The sequence below is a fragment of the Aptenodytes forsteri genome, unplaced genomic scaffold (genome assembly GCF_000699145.1).
Source record: "Aptenodytes forsteri isolate BGI_AS27 unplaced genomic scaffold, ASM69914v1 Scaffold1, whole genome shotgun sequence".
Classification (NCBI taxonomy): Eukaryota; Metazoa; Chordata; class Aves; order Sphenisciformes; family Spheniscidae; genus Aptenodytes; species Aptenodytes forsteri.
In genome coordinates, this window is record NW_008795035.1 from 3,072,920 (window position 1) to 3,090,069 (window position 17,150).

Below are 17,150 nucleotides of genomic sequence, written 5' to 3' on the forward strand. Positions count from 1 at the left end.
GCAAAGAAAGAGAAGGTTTCTTCACCACTTTAAGTGCTTGGAATAGCCATAATTGTTTCAGTCAGAGCAAAAAGCATAGCAAATTCTTTACCAAGAACAGGTTTTTTGTATATATTTTAGAACATACCACTATGGGTACAGCCAAGCTCTGCGCTCTTGGAACTTCATGGTCTTCAAGGCAGTTCTAAAATTTCCTGCTGAGTTGAATGTTACACAGAAACTTTTCTTTTGCTTTTATGTTACAAACACCGGGAGAGAACAGTACCATAAGGAGTAGAAATGATCATAAATACAATGCAGAATCAAAAAAGGCCCGCAAACTGAGTCAGCCAACACAAAATCACACAAGATTAATGCAAATCCTCCACAAAATAAAAATGTAAGAGCTGCAAACCCTTTATTTGCACATACAGCTTCTGCTACCCAGCCTATAGTCTAATATTAAAACCCCACTAACCTAAATGTAAGACTGCAACCCCTTTATTTGCACATACAGCTTCTGCTACCCAGCCTATAGTCTAATATTAAAACACTAACCTTTATCGGAGTCTTCTAGCTCTACTAACCTGTGGAAGAAATCTCTACCATGTTACTCCGCTTCCTTACAGAGAACATTTTACTCTTCCCTGCTTGAACAAGGTCCTTGTTTAAGCCCATTAGGTGAATTGCATGTTTTCAAACATCTACAAATCATAGACCAGCTGTTTTCCAGATTTTAAAGGGGTCCATATATTCTGCTACAGATTGCTTACGCATTACTTCTATGGAGCTCATCAAAACTTCATGACACCAATACATATAAAAGCAAAATAAGAATTATGCGGATTGTGGCAGCGAAACTGAAAAGTGAAGCATTCCCAAAGGCCTCTGTCGTTCTAAAATTTCTTGCTGAGTTGAATGTTACACAGAAACTTTTCTTTTGCTTTTATGTTACAAACACCGGGAGAGAACAGTACCATAAGGAGTAGAAATGATCATAAATACAATGCAGAATCAAAAAAGGCCCGCAAACTGAGTCAGCCAACACAAAATCACACAAGATTAATGCAAATCCTCCACAAAATAAAAATGTAAGAGCTGCAAACCCTTTATTTGCACATACAGCTTCTGCTACCCGGCCTATAGTCTAATATTAAAACCCCACTAACCTTTATCGGAGTCTTCTAGCTCTGTGAACCTGTGGAAGAAATCTCTACCATGTTACTCCGCTTCCTTACAGAGAACATTTTACTCTTCCCTGCTTGAACAAGGTCCTTGTTTAAGCCCATTAGGTGAATTGCATGTTTTCAAACATCTACAAATCATAGACCAGCTGTTTTCCAGATTTTAAAGGGGTCCATATATTCTGCTACAGATTGCTTACGCATTACTTCTATGGAGCTCATCAAAACTTCATGACACCAATACATATAAAAGCAAAATAAGAATTATGCGGATTGTGGCAGCGAAACTGAAAAGTGAAGCATTCCCAAAGGCCTCTGTCTGAAGATGTTATCAAATGCCTGAGTGGTATGAAATCTTCCATTTGTCTCAAGATCAAGAGAAAAGTATGTCTTTATGCTTATGCCAGTGCACTGCACTGTAGTCTATCAAACAAGTTGTTCGATTATTGTCAGAGATGGAAATTTGGAATTCTGCCAATATAATAATACAGCTGCCAGGATGGATCTGAATTTAAGATATTAAATCCTTTAACAAACTGGTCACAGATAACTTTATTATAAACAGTCACCATATAGTGATATAGTAGTACCTGCGTGCTCTGAGAGCCAAGAAAACTAACTACTGCAGTTTACGGGCACAGGAGAGCTCGCATCCCGCCTTACGCAGTTCAGGGCCACAAGAAACTTTCCTTAGTTGGTAAAGAAAATGAAGTAGATTCTATCACATTTTAAATACTTTCCTCTGGTTAATTGAGAGACAACGGTTATGGCATACCGATTTTACTAACGTTTTTAAATTTAACTTAATTGTTTTAGGGCAATTTCTGTCAAAACGTTTAAAGAATCTTTTTAAGAGACTTGGTCTTCTGAGTCACTAAGGCCTAGGTTTTTAAGAATGTTTCAGTAACTAAAGGTGGAGTTAAGCAGCGATAGATATATATGAAAAACCTCCCTTTAAACTAGCCTGTAGGTGGGGTTATTGGTGATAATGCAAAGGAGCAGTGGATAACAACCCAAGGCAGCTTTCTAACTTCATAGTTTCCCTTTCATATGTCCCCCTTATATATCTTTTCATATAATTTGGCTAATCCTATGCTCTGTTAGTGTTCCGTACGGTTATCTTTATTCCATGACTTTTTACATTTTAGCTCTGACTGATAACTTCTCTTCAGAAGATAACATCATACTATTCTATCACAACACACTGGAATGTGTGCAGCCCTTAGTCCTAGAGTCCTTCTTTCTGCTTTTAGGGTACAAGTAACTTTCACTAAAAAGCTAGGACACTATTTCGATGTAACACTTGAGAACAGCAAAGCACAGGAAGGCTGTGGACTCTAGAAAATATTTACATGACACTGGTCGCAATAGTTTTCTCACCGACTTCCTGATATTATGCACATGGGCAAAACTAAGTGTGTGCAAGAATATTTGTGTCATCAAACTCAAAACCATTAACACCTGATTTTCTCTACATCCTAGCATTTGAAGTCAAAACTGAAAAAACCCCCCAGTTTTCAAACTGGATAATTCAGCTGAATTTAAAAAGGCAGATTAAAAATCACACAAATAAATACAAAATACAAGAGAAATTTGGCCACAGCTCCTGTAGTATATTTGTTCTGGTAATAGCAATTGGTCCTGAATCAGAGGAACAGTTTTCTCCACTGCTGCTGCTCCTGCTGTTTTTCTCAGTTTTGATATGGACCCCCAATTTTCAAACTGGATAATTCAGCTGAATTTAAAAAGGCAGATTAAAAATCACACAAATAAATACAAAATACAAGAGAAATTTGGCCACAGCTCCTGTAGTATATTTGTTCTGGTAATAGCAATTGGTCCTGAATCAGAGGAACAGTTTTCTCCACTGCTGCTGCTCCTGCTGTTTTTCTCAGTTTTGATATGGAATTGTAAAGCTACAAGGGAACTAAAGATTAACTGGATGACAGTAACACATTTTTAAATATCTGATCATGTAAACAAAGAGAGAGGTTCCGAAGTGCTGTCTGTGTGTAATGGCAAATACTCTACTGATTTCCCTAAAGTCAGGCTTTCATCTTAGACAAAATTTTTAGACTGGTAAAACCAGCGTGTAAGTAGAAGTAAATTAATGACATTAGGCAAAAATTAAGACAAGGAATTATTAAGCTATTTGAAAAAAAAAAAAACAAACCACAACATTGTTGGATAATTGACACACATTTTGATCCATATACTGAGCAAGACAGGAGAAACATCAGGTACAAAAATCCTAATTTATTTAACAGAATTGCATTAAATGATTAGATTGGTTTTGATTTTGAGGGTTTTTTAATTTTCTCCATTAGTTTATATTTCAGTGTTTGGTCTAATATAGGTTTTGAAAGTTCCACTAAATCTAAATTATTTGTCGGCAGCAAACCAGAACAATTTGAGAGACCATATCATATAAATATATGTCCAGTAGTGTTTTGAAGGCAGAAAGAGTGAGCCAGATGGTTTCTATCAATTCCCACTCTGTGGTGCAGCAAGGGGTTAGTATGATTTTCTTAGCAGCTTCTTGCATTTTGTACCTTGAAAGGAATTACGTACTGCCTGCTTGTGTTCTTGTAGACACTGTAATTGGTATATTTACATGTCTGGCTTCAGCTGTTCCTGCATCAAGTAGCAGATCTGATCTGGAAATTGAACTAAAACGTATTCAGTTGGGCAGTGCTTGCCCTACATTTAACATAACTACCTAGAGTGGGAAAAGCTGTCTCTCTCTTGCAATAGGGACTGATTGGGGTGTTTATGAATTAAGTGCTCTCTCAACCATGTGAAACAAAATTTTACCGTCCAAAATTTCAAACCATTTAAAATTATTTGCTCCTATGCCAGAGGCCCCTAAGTATACATTCAAGCTCTGGAATACTGCAGCCACCTTCTTTCTTATGCGTCCACTTTCTGAATTTTACTTATTTTAAATAATTCAGTTATTAGCTACATCTGGGAACATTTTCACTATTAAAAATGCATTTTACTTTATATTTAAACTGATAATACAGTTTTCAGCACCAAGAATGTCATTATGATAATTCTATGATTAGAATCTAATCTAATAATAGCTTTTAGTAATGTTTGTCAACAATGTATAATTCTAAGTTATCCTGAAAGAACAGGAAGGCAGTTCTTAGATTCAGTTTGTCCCCAGAATACGGCTCTGCTATTCCTTCTGTCAAGCCTGTTTCAGGGACTAGAAAAGCTGCCACAGGAACAGCTGGAGACAGTACAATACGCAGAACAAAACAGCTAGACCTTGAGGGTGAGGGAATACTTCACAGAAAAAAAGAACAGGTTCTGTCTTGGATGTATTTTTGCCCCCTTTAACGGAATAAGTCCAGCACACAGTGCCGTGTTATATTTATGCCACCTTTGCAACTGCCCGCAGCCAGCTTATACAGGTGATAAGCCATAACAGCACGTGAAATACACTTGGAATTAAAGTTCTTCAGAACACAAGTCAGACAATGAATCATTCGATTTCTTATACACAGAAAAGGTATGTGAATATGCACTCCTGTTTTCCTTAGAAAAACAGAAGAAAAAGTCTTCCACAGAAATGACACGACTAATTTTACGTCAACTATGATCACTAATTCTACCCAGGAAGGGGGAAGGAAATTTAATCAGCAAAGATGCTGGGGCAAGACACCAAACCACCGGCTCTTTACTAGACGAAAACACAGAATAGCATAGTAACAAATATCAAAGAACAAATTAATATAATAATTATTCTTCATATTATATATTAATATATTTAAAGACTTTTGCATTACGGAAGAATTTGGAGAGACAGGAGGCTCTGTGGAATTTTCCAGGTTTCAGATAATCAAAATAGCTGTAGGCACCTAAACTCTAAATTTGGGAAGTTTTGCACCACTAAATGGATGTATCTCATTTTGCTGTGAAGAGATTAATTAGCAGTGGTTTACATTTACTTTTGCTATTTTGAAGCTAGTTTTTAAAAGTCTGCAAAGCTTGAAAAGATCATTTATTCTACTGAAATTGGCACAAAAGATTTAAACACTAGAAATATCCTTCATCTGAGCTGTAGGGAAAGCATTTGTTGTACAAGTTTAGCTCTAAACTATTAAATCATTAATTTTCTTACTGCTTGGAAACAATTATATTTTGTAAACAGTCATTCCACCCTTTTTTTTCTATTTTTAATAACAGTAAATTATTAATGCTGTAATAAGAGAGTACTTTTTCAGACTGAGGATTAAGACTTGGATTTTACATGACACTATTAATTCTAAAAAATAATGTTATTTTTCATTATAACCATATGTTTAGCTCCAAGGCAATTTTTATTGGAGGGAAATGTAATTTCCTGCAAAAATGAGAAATGACTACGTGCTGTATAAGGGGCTGATGAAAAAAATATTTATATGAAATGCACAGTGGAGATCAGCAAAGTGAAGGGTTCTAATAACTTTAATGACAAATTCACAAGTGAATGACTGCCTGGGGCAGTGTGTTATTCAGTCGTTACTATATACTGCTATTCACAAGTCAGACCTCTAAATTGAAAAGTTCCATATTTTACAATCTACTTCAGTGAAAAATGGCACCCCCTTTTGGTTGTGAAGATCAAATCAAGAGAAATATTGGAAAGACAGTGGTCCAAAGCGCTGATGTTCCAAAGAGACGTACACAGAAGGAGAGAAGGCAATTTAGAATCAGAATATCCTAGACCAATTCTTACTACGCTACCATTTTCAATGAAGAATGAAGCATTTGATTTAGAAACCTATCTAACTCACCAACATTAGCAGAGAGTTAATAGAAAAACTGAGGCCAAACAGGTTGTACAATAAGGAAAAATACTCAGAAATTCTAAGCTATTTCTCTTCAGCAATAATTCATTGCAATATGGTCACTGAAATCCTCGCTACAGTAATTAGCGGAGGTAAGCTTTACTGAGCATTGTAAACTGATGAGCACTGCTTTACATTTATTCACTTTGAAAAATAACTAGAAAAGGTATTATGGCTTTTAATATTTCCTGCTGCAGATCAAATGTGGTAAGTTTGCAAGTAAAAAGGAAGGAGTATTTCCTAAACATCAATCTGGAAGTTCAAACCAGACTCTTCTTTTCATGCTGTGGTACCAGTAATGCATATTCAGAAAGCCAGATTATACATTTGATGACGCATGTGAAACTGTGTAAGTACTTTGAACAATGCAGACTTAAGAGTGGAACTCAGCTTACTCCTTCCCTTTCTGTCATAAAGGTAAACACCCACAAGTTCAAGTACACATGCAAAGAGCAGATCTTGTAAGTAAAGTAACAGCCTTTCTACACAGTCATTTTAGTCCCCTGTTGTACCTTCTCTCTTCTGTTTGGTTCTCATCTTGCATTTTGTATACTACCTTCACCGAGTTATCAAGTTAGCAGTTTCTTTCAGAAACCTTGACACAGCTCAAATTCCGTAACTAACTTCTCTGTCAACTGTTGAATACCACCAGGACAATGGTTTATTATAAAGTTGTTGTATCTAGCAAAGCATGTATTAATCAGTTTGTAGGACTGGCAAACAGTGGAGAAATTTATTCCTTAATTTTTTAAGGAATCTTTAAAATGATCAATAAATGAAAATCCACCGAAGTACAAAAAATACTTTGATGGTCTTCTGTTTAGCAATTAGTTGATTTTTTTTAATACAGTATGCCTACTGTTTTTGTGCCCAATGAATTGCAAAAAGTTAAACATCAGCTACTTACGCTTAATCAAACATGTTCTGCCCCCAGACTAAATCTTATAAGCAAATTCTGCTATTTGAGGATGCTTGAACAATATGCTGCATCAAGTTCTCAAGGAATATCTATCGTTAATCATGTTCCCTCAGACAACTACAACTTTTCCTGCTTGGAAATTACAGACGGGACAAAACCAGGAGTTTTGAGTGCTTTGAATATTTGTCCATGATATCCAGATGTCTGGCACCTCACTGAAGCAGTAGCTTCAACTGCTCCACTGAAAATCCTTGACAGATCCATTGTTTATGTGCAGATCACTTTTACAGTCATATTCATATCGAGTGCTTCAGATAGTCTACACATGCACAGCGAACACACTCATGGATACAGCACAAAGCCTCTAAATAAAAGCTTTTTTAGCCTTTCATATTGGTCCATGCCATAAATAATAACATATTTTACATGTGTTTATGCCATAAATCCAAATTCTGAGTATCACAAGCAGAAGCTGTCATATGACAGTTAAGAAAAGAAAGTGATAGTGACTGTATGTACCAGCTTGTTTTCTGTTACCATAATTGATTGTTTATTAAAATCATATCCATAGACAGAAAATTCCTGGGGTGGAGACAATCTCACCTCTGCTTTGAAAACCATTATAACATATACTTGTATATCTATTTCTAGTTACAAAGGTTATGAACATAAGTTTTAGGAGGTACCATCTGGGAAACTCTGTCACTTGCTTGCTAAGGAAAGTACAAAATACAAATACGAATGCAAATTCTACTTTCTATCAATTGTAATTTAATAATGGAGAAGGGTAAAAAAAGAATTAAATCATATTACAATATCTCTGAAATTAATACCTTTATTTGCAGTAAATTTTTTACTATTAGATTTTATATTTGAGAATGAGCACACTAATTGATCTACCTAAAAATGAACTTTATGACGCATCCATTTAAAAATATCATTAAGAATCAAAATAACTTTAGCACAAACAAATACTTCACAATATACACACTATTTTTTTCAAAGAGGTAGAAAGGGGTAATGTTTCCTGAAACCAATGACTTACAAAACTATCCAAAGAAAGTATTCATTTACTGTCAGAAAACAAATACTGATAGACTCCTCTGGAAAAACATTTCAAGTGTAATAAGCCAGCTAATGAATGTATTTACTCTGCTGGCTCACCAAGTGCACGCACGTGCTAATAACACCATGAAAGTTTTCCACAACACTGTATGATGGACCATCGTGATTTGTATTTTCTTGCTTTAAGAGGCACAAACATTAACTTATTAAATCCCAGAACAAAAGAACAAATTACATTAAATACCATTAAACGCTGTCTTGTAAGCAATGACGAGAGCATTTTTCTTGGCCTTGAGTCATCTGCAAAGGTCACTTGAATTCATAAATACGTGCTCCAAATTTAATAAATTAGAAACACAAGTTAGTGAAATTTAGAAGTTTCTTTTTGTTTTGACTTATTCTCCACCCAAGCCTTTTCTGCCCCCTCTTTCCCTCTTTGAGATTCCTCATACTTTGCCTTAAGACAATTCTGCCTAGGAAAGGGTGTTTCACGAACACGTTCCTCACAAGTGTTTAACTGTCAGTGCCAGCCTCCCTACCCCGAAAAATCAGCAGCAGACTGTTTTTTCAAACTTCAGTGCACAGAGGGGCCACAAGAAATAAAGTACTGTAATATCACACAAAATTTGGTATTGTAAAGCATTTAGAATATTTTAAAAATCAGCATTAGATATGTTAGCTATTTTTTTTAAATGAAATAATAAGAATGTAGAATAACGACTAGCTTCTGGACATTTGCTTTTGCTTTTCTTTCCTTAAAAACCATACTTTTCCTTTTCTTGTTCTTCCCTTCTTTCCAGCATTTAGAAGACTACAGAAGTCTTCTTAGCAGTTTCCATCTTACCCTTAAACATTTTCTCATAACATATGTACCTGACAGAACAGAAAAATACTGGGATGAAATTGCTGTCGGCCTTGCTGAAAAATGTAATGGATGCCAAAATTTATCTTTCAATTAATGACTACAGAACCTCTGATACTAATAAATCGAGGAGCAGTGACTAGAAACATTATGCGATAAATATTGAGGGGCTATCAGCAACATATGAAATGTTTGGAAAAAGAGCCAGCTGATGCGGGACTGAACACAATGTGTACTTTAAAACCTCTTCCGAAATCTTCCTGAACAATCTTATCACCCAACATATTGGGGCAGTTCCCTAGCGTGTGAAAAAAGATCTAGCTCGGCGGTTCTGCTCTCTCTTCTCTTCCGAAGACCCATTGGACTGGTTGTTACCACCTGCTGGATCTTCAGTCATGCGCCGCACTTACTGGTTTCCTTACAGCTCTCAGAAGCAAGAATTGCAATTGCTTTTTCAGCCTCTTGGCTGCGAAATGATTAAAGGCAAAATGCCCCGATTTTGCTAAATCACAAGGCTCTCGCTACTTTGTTATAGATAGGATATTATTTGAGGATATTATAGGCAAACACAAAGAAACTCTGCCTATTCAGCTATGGCTGCATACAGTTAGACATCAGTTTAATATAAACTGTAAACAGACTGTGTAGCAATAAAAGCAAAGATTTGTTAAAACAAATAAAATGTCACAGTATTGTTGTGCTGTAAAAGCAAAAAAAGTTTAACAAATAAAAAGAAAATGAAAATGTTAATGTGAAAATATTAATTAAATCAGAAAAAGATTTTTTTTTAATTTAATCACCTAATATCAGGTGATTAAAACCAAAATTATCAAATACCACTTGCCAGGAAAGAATTCTCTCACATGAGAATGCTCAATTTTGTATCAATGATGTAGCTAAATGCCAACTTTTCTACATAAATTTCCAGCCCGAGCTACTGTCCTGTCTTCCAGGCCACAGTCATGGAATAAGTCCAGACACAAAAGTGTCTACTTGTAAGGTACTGAGCAACTGTCATTCTAGACCAGAATGCCAGGAAACTCACCTCATTTATTATGTAAACTGTCTCCAAAAACCGATCCATATTTCACCCACTAAAACTGTTGTGTCAACCTAAAGGGTTGTTTTGTTTCTTTAGGTTTTTTCTACTGGATTTTATATCAACTGTCTGTTATTTCATTTGCACCAAGTGGTTAAAAAGACTGCTGCCAGCATCCATAGTCATCTTCTTCTAAAGAGAAACTATCGCCCATCTCAGATGAGTGTCTTTTACATACACTGGACAGAATTTCTGCTCTGTAGGAAACTTCATTCAATACAGGAATTTTAAGCTACATTTGATACACTGACCATGCAACCATATAAAATTGTTTGGAATTTCATGCTGATTTTATAGAAATCACAGTTGTTTTCAATTTTGTATGCCCATTTTCAGTTTTTTTTTCTCTTTCTGGCTTTAATCTGATTTCTTTCTCAGTTACTTTGTGGTATATTCAAGTATTCTCTTAAACTTCTTCTGAACTTTTATGACTTTGTGGTATATTCAAGTCTTCTCTTAAACTTCTTCTGAACTTTCATGTGGATGCTTTAGATAAAGTAACTGAAAAACACAGTTTACATATTCATTTTTAAACCAATGATATTTAAGACCTTGTTGAAGTTTGGCCTTCTGAACTTCTCATTATCGGCATCTTATCAATTTAAGCATGTCTTTAAAGTAATTTTGGTTATTAGAGTATTAAAAGAGTATTTAAATGAAACAATCTACATGTAAGAATTTTCTCTTTCCCATCCTAGCTTGGTGACTTTTTCCTTTTCATGAATAGAGATTGAAAGGATTAGAACTTTTTACTTCAAAAGGAAGCACGTAAGAATGGACTTGCTAATATAAGACAAGAAATAGTATACTATTAGACTGAGGAGAAGAAGCTTTCCTTAGTAGAATTTTTGACTGTAGATTTTAGTTCTTTATCATTTCTCTGAAGTATCTGGTGCTACATAAACTAACACTTAGAAACTGGCACAGACAAACCTCACGTGTGCCTGTTCAGCATTTTTCTCTATTTCTGTGTGGGTTTTTTCTGAAAAGATTTTAGCTTGCTATACCTCTCCCGCCTCACTGAAGGAGCTACCTTAGGAATAAAATCCTGGCTCTACTGAGTTAGCTGAGGTCTTACTATAGTCTTACTAGACACTTACTAAAGTGTCCTCCACTTTAATGAGGACAGAATTTTTGCCTTTATGTATAAAATGGCCTACAAACATAACACAGCATAGTAGGTTAACTTCTATTACCATTTTTCTGTGGATATAGAGATTTACCTCCTTCCGGTGAATCAGCTAACAAGAACTAGCATGGACACTGAAGCTCAGCTACACTTAGGTTCACAGTAGAGGAGCAATGAAACTAATACATTTTAATTCAGTTCATGTCTTAAGGCAGTCAAAAGTGGTATACTAGAAAAGACACTCTTTACTTTGGTGAGTTTTGCTTAACTCAGGTTACCATCCTTATAAAGCTAACCTTTAGAGTATATTACTGTTTTGTTGTTGATTTTAATACTGTCAATTACTTACAAGCAAAGCTATTCCTGCGTTTATAGAAAAATGAGATTATTGGGTTACTTTCCAGTACACCAAATGTTGTTCCTGGCTAGTCTTATTAAAGACATTGCAATGATGCAGAATTTCGAAACGAAAGAGAAGAGAAAAAATAAGAGTGTTTTTTTTTTAAAAAAAACCCTAACTAACGAAAAAGACCACATTCACGGACTTGGCTGAATGTAACAGTCACAACTGTATAACAAAGCATATACACTAAGAGCATAAGGACAACCGTATCAGCTCAGATCCAAATTTAATTTAGCGCAGCATCCTGTTGGCAAGAATCGCCAGTAGCAGATGATTACAGAAAATATAGAAGACACAGGAAATATCTGCAGTTGGCCAAAATTCTGGCTGAACAGTTTTATTACCTCTTGACACCTACCGATGGATGAGGTTCTTATCCGCAATAACGCATCCTAGTGACTATTTATCATCACGTAATTTCTCTTACAGTGATTGACTACCAGGAACACATACAAAATAAAGACAGACCAATATAACTATAATGGCATATAGTGTAATATAATGTGATATCTTGACTTAATAGAGATACTGAAAGGAAATTAAACAAAGAGGGGAAAATACAACTTAATTTCTCTATTTTATGGATTTATGATTTCATTCTTTGGTATATCCTTTAGGTATTTCCTGCTTTGGTGCTGTAATTATGATGTAATATAAAAGCTCATTTTTATATTTAAATATGTTATAAAATTATAATTGGAAAAGACAGTGATTTCCATTATCCACATCTCTCTAACCTCCAAGTTTGTGTTGAGTGTTTATATATCAAGCTGAGTATTAAAAATATAGAAAAGTAGTTTAGATGTTTTCACAGTGAAATAATGTTGTTTATAAGTGTTAAAGATTCCATTAACTAGTTCATCAAAGAACTCGTGCTTTGAGAATTATGCAGTGCATAATAGGTGTGCAGGAAAAAGCTGGTCACCTTTTAAATCTTGTATGTTCAGAAGCACCTTGTAAAACAGTTGAAATACTGAAATCTCTGTCTGTATTAAATTGAATATTATTCAGAAATCATTCTTCCGGGTCTGTGAGAGACCTCTGATATTGGATACTAAATTTAAGCATGTGATACAACTGCAGTGCTGACACTGATAAACTAATAAACTTTCAGTGTATGACTTCTCAACCTTAACAGTCTCCATAGTTTCTGTACATAAGGGAAGAAATTTTAAATTCATGTATGTAAATGACATTTTGTAATTAACAAGTGAGTTCCATACAAAAGACTATATACTGAAAGATCATAAATCAAATTCTCAGCTAAAATCAGCTATCACAGTTCTAACTACACAGTAAAGTCTTACTTTTCCCAGTTTGCTAAAAATTGTGTTTCCATTTGCTATATAATTTATTTAATTTAAAGAAAAAAATATGCAATGAATTGCAGCAATACTACATTTCTGAAATGAACAGAAGAATTACTGAGGCACAGCTTCCAGAAGAAGAAAAGGGAGCCTACAGTATGCTGTCTTATTGCTTAAGGAACTTGTGCCATATGCCTTAAAACAGAGAGAGGAACTCAGTGATTAATCACTTGCACATCAAATACAAAAGTGCATGTGTGATGCTGCCTCAGAGACCTAAATCACATAAATGCTGTGCAGAAAAGGGAAAAAATTATGCTTTGTTTCTCCTTCGGGGATATGTTAACACACATCAGAACAGATGAGACATGATCTAGAACTGGGAACAGAAAAACGAGCACATGCAGTTTATGATAGGCCATTTAATTCTGAGACAGACATGTTCTGAGCAAAGAATCAAGAATACACAAGCTCTACTTCCACTGAACTCTCTGTGGTCTTTTTTTTTTCGCTCTTTAACACTGCTAATAGTACAACATTTTTCATGTGACATAGTTATTGAAGAGTTCATGTGGTATTCCCTCACTAGGCTTTATGGAGAGATGCACAGACAGAGTATCTTTAGAAAAGTGCCATTCAAAGACCTAAAACATTCTTTGGATTTCATATCACCTCTGAGTCAGGGTGTCAAATGTTATTTATGTGAGAGCTAGCCCTAATTCTGGGGGTACGTAATTGCTTAAAATTGTGAAAAGCACATAATAATATAGCAAATTGTACTGAATAGGCGTAACAATTTATGAATCTCAAATTATCTGTCTTTAATTAAAATGCATTGCTTTTTATGCACAATGGGATGTTAACAAATAAAATTAAAAACCATGTAAAGATACAAATACAATAAATCTATCGCACGTAGTGCCCTTGTAAATTATAAGTAGACTATAACTTTGATAGACAACATTTTATTTTGCCATTCAGATTTCCTATATAGGAGGCTTATAAAGTATTTTTACATCCCAAATTTCTATATACCAAATATACCAAATTCTATGTGGATAGTGTAAAGTTTCCACATGAAACACATTTATGTCTCAACTGAGAATAAAGTAGAAAAACAAGTACCCAAAACCAAAATAAAATAATTCCTACAAGTTAGTATGAATGTCACCATCTACTTCAGGGAAAAAAAAAAAGCTAAAAAATAATGTAAAAATTCTAATAATAATATTGCCTTGGACAAAAGCTTTTGGCATTTCCTTTCTAAAAGTAGTAGTATTTCTTACTACTGTAACTTCAGCCAACATCAGCTTACTCAAGGAAATCTCAATTCCTATTAGCATCACTTATTTTAAAAAGTCATTTTTCATCTTAATTCTGTATAAATAGAAAACTCAAGCATAGATTTAAAAAAAACCCTCTCCTTAAGTTAATGGCCAGCACAGGCAAAAGAACAAATGGATATAAGCTGTCGCTGAAAAAATGCAGATTGCAAATTACTACAGGGTCCCTAGCCATTAAAATAAATCAAACTCTGGAACAGCCTTCGGCGGAAACGCTGGGGGCAAAGAAATAACAACTCCAATTTAGTATTGGCAAAGTTTATGAAAAGAGAATTATCTGATGCAATTCCCAGGCTAGCAGAGCACTGGACTTGATGACCCAGAGATCCCTTCCACTGTTATGTTCTTTGTTTGGCTAGATGCAGATGTTCATCTGTTTTTCAGCCTCACTGTGGTTTTTCTAAAGTGAAATTTAAATGAAAGTTAATAGAATTTTTGTAAGTTTCAGTTAGAAATTACCCTTTGTAAGAATTGTTGCTAGGCCTGCAGCAGAGTGGAACTTGTCAAAGAATTCTAAAAGCTTTACTTGGAATTGGCTTAGCATTATAGAGAAGTACAGAAGTATAAGTGCTCAGAGATGGATACCCAGCAGGTAACTGATCTACTGGTAGGGAAAATAGTAAGAAAAAAGTAAGCAATACAGGCTAGGACCGATACATCAGTAATATCAAGGAAGAAAGCAAAACAGAACAGTAAAGAAAGCAAGGGACATCAGGATATTATAAAAGTATAGGGAAGGAGAAATATCGTAGATATTCAATGTCTAAAATTATTATAATGTGTGGTGGCTGTGAAGAGTCAATAGAGACCTGAAAGAGAAAAAAAGGAAATGTTTTGTTCAAGAGGAAGGTCATCATTCAGGTGACAATCTAACAAAAGCCTCTCTCCCCCTCCCTCACTTGTCTCCCCCACGCTTAGCTATTGGAATTTGCCTAGAGTGGGCTGGCTTTGAAAGACCCCATTCTGGAGAACAAGTCACAGTACAGATGCTACTGCACACAGTTCTGTAGGTGACTCAATAGGGAAGAAAACGGCGCAAACTCAGAAGTATAACTCTAAACTATTGCTTAAAACGACAACAATAATATTTAAGCTTGAAAACAACCTGATGTTCCTTAATAACTTGCACCATCCTCCTGCCTTTGCTCAGTTGTTGGGGTTTTTTATTAACATAAGAATATTTTTTTATGTTGCAGGTAACTTAAATGTATCATAGTGACTACAGAAAGCTACTGCAGATACACATCAGAGAGATGAAAATAAAATAATTTATAGAAAGCAACTCTAAATGTTTTCTGGTTTTGAATAAATAAGTTCTCAGAGCAGCTTTTAATGATTTTCAAATACACGTATCTTTACAGCTCCAATCAGTCATAAAAGCATACAAAGGTCAAGCAAATACTTTATCTTTTTTAAGACACTGTGGTCTGTTTTCTATCACTCACAAGTTCTAAGGTTTATACTCTTTCAAGGAGATGATACTGCTACACAAGTCTTCAAAATAAAGGCTTTACACAAATTCTGTGAACCTTGATGGCTATGTATATAATTCTTCCAAATGAAACCCTGAGCCTGATAAATTCTAAGATACGCTGATTCTCTGAAAATAGAAAAATTACTTATACTAACATCGCAACTTCAGTATATACTTAAAAATTATCACCATACAATTTCTTAAGTGGCTGTGTGCAGACATGGTCACACACAGACGATTTTTAAAGTCTAGCCCTTTGTCCACATGAATAAATACGTAATTTTTCTGTTTTCTAAGAACGATCGCTGCAGATTTTCAATAAACACAGAAGTATTACAGAATATTAGTTCAACTAAACCTTCTAAGCTGACTGGAGAACAAACAACCATTTTACAGCCCTTACTGTGTGCCTTTGCAGGTATTCTAGAAATCCGAACAGTGGCAGTTGGAATAGTGGCAATCAAAGGAGTGGAAAGTGAATACTTTCTGGCAATGAACAAGTCAGGAAGACTCTATGGAAAGGTATGGATGCAAACTTCTCTTGTGTGTACAGTCATCACGTACAATCTTAAAGACACATATTTTTAGATGTCGCATCTGTATAGTTTGTATAAAATAGATTCCTAACAAATTAAAATGTATCCTGTACTTATCCCATACATCCCATATTAGACTTTTACGTCCATTTAATAAATTCAGTGATTAGAGCTTATATACTTTTTAAAAATGTGGAATACTGAGGAGGAATAGACAAAGCTAAAATATTCAATACTCAGATTTCAGAAGTCCAATTTAATTATCAAAACTATTAATAACTAGATTCCTGACAAATTAAAATGTATCCTGTACTTATCCCATACATCCCATATTAGACTTTTACGTCCATTTAATAAATTCAGTGATTAGAGCTTATATACTTTTTAAAAATGTGGAATACTGAGGAGGAATAGACAAAGCTAAAATATTCAATACTCAGATTTCAGAAGTCCAATTTAATTATCAAAACTATTAATAATATGGGGGGGTTATAACGCATATTCTTCTCCCATCTTCCCTAACCTAAGTATTTAAAAAAACACTCGTACTTCTTTTACTCTATTTTATTATTTACTCTCAACAGAAAGTATGCAATGAGGACTGCAACTTCATAGAACTGAATGAAGAAAACCATTATAATACATATGCTTCTGCAAAATGGACACACAAAGGAAAGGAGATGTTTGTTACATTAAACCACAAAGGGGTCCCCATGAAAGGTAAAAAAACAAAGAAAGAACATAGAGCATCCCACTTTCTTCCTCTGGCAATATCCTAATCACAAATGATCTATAAAGAACTAGTTCCAGCAGGAAGATTATTTTTAAGACGACTATTTGACAAGATATCAAGAGAGGCTGGAATACTACTGAGAAACTGAACAAGCTGGACTTGCGCATTTATGTTTATTTTTAAGAGACTACATGAAAAAGATTTGAAAATATACACAAAACCAGATTTACTAACTAAAAGTTGTAAAAAATTCTAAAGAGTTGTACAATCATTATC

General features: G+C 34.8%; 2 protein-coding genes across 3 annotated transcripts in view; one reads left to right on the forward strand and one right to left on the reverse strand.

The window, feature by feature from the left end:
* The window catches only part of FAM227B (family with sequence similarity 227 member B), a 92,304-nt gene that overhangs the window by 47,734 nt on the left and 27,420 nt on the right, over nt 1-17,150 (reverse strand).
* Nucleotides 1-17,150, forward strand: part of FGF7 (fibroblast growth factor 7) — a 31,208-nt gene extending 14,058 nt beyond the window's left edge. The window contains exons 3-4 of one of the 2 annotated variants that reach the window (XM_009276504.1): nt 16,024-16,127; nt 16,726-17,150. In XM_009276504.1, coding sequence (XP_009274779.1) covers nt 16,024-16,127; nt 16,726-16,920 — 299 coding nt within the window. In that variant the 3' untranslated portion in view covers nt 16,921-17,150. The remainder of the gene's footprint in view (nt 1-16,023; nt 16,128-16,725) is intronic. The other variant, XM_009276502.2, reaches the window with a different exon arrangement.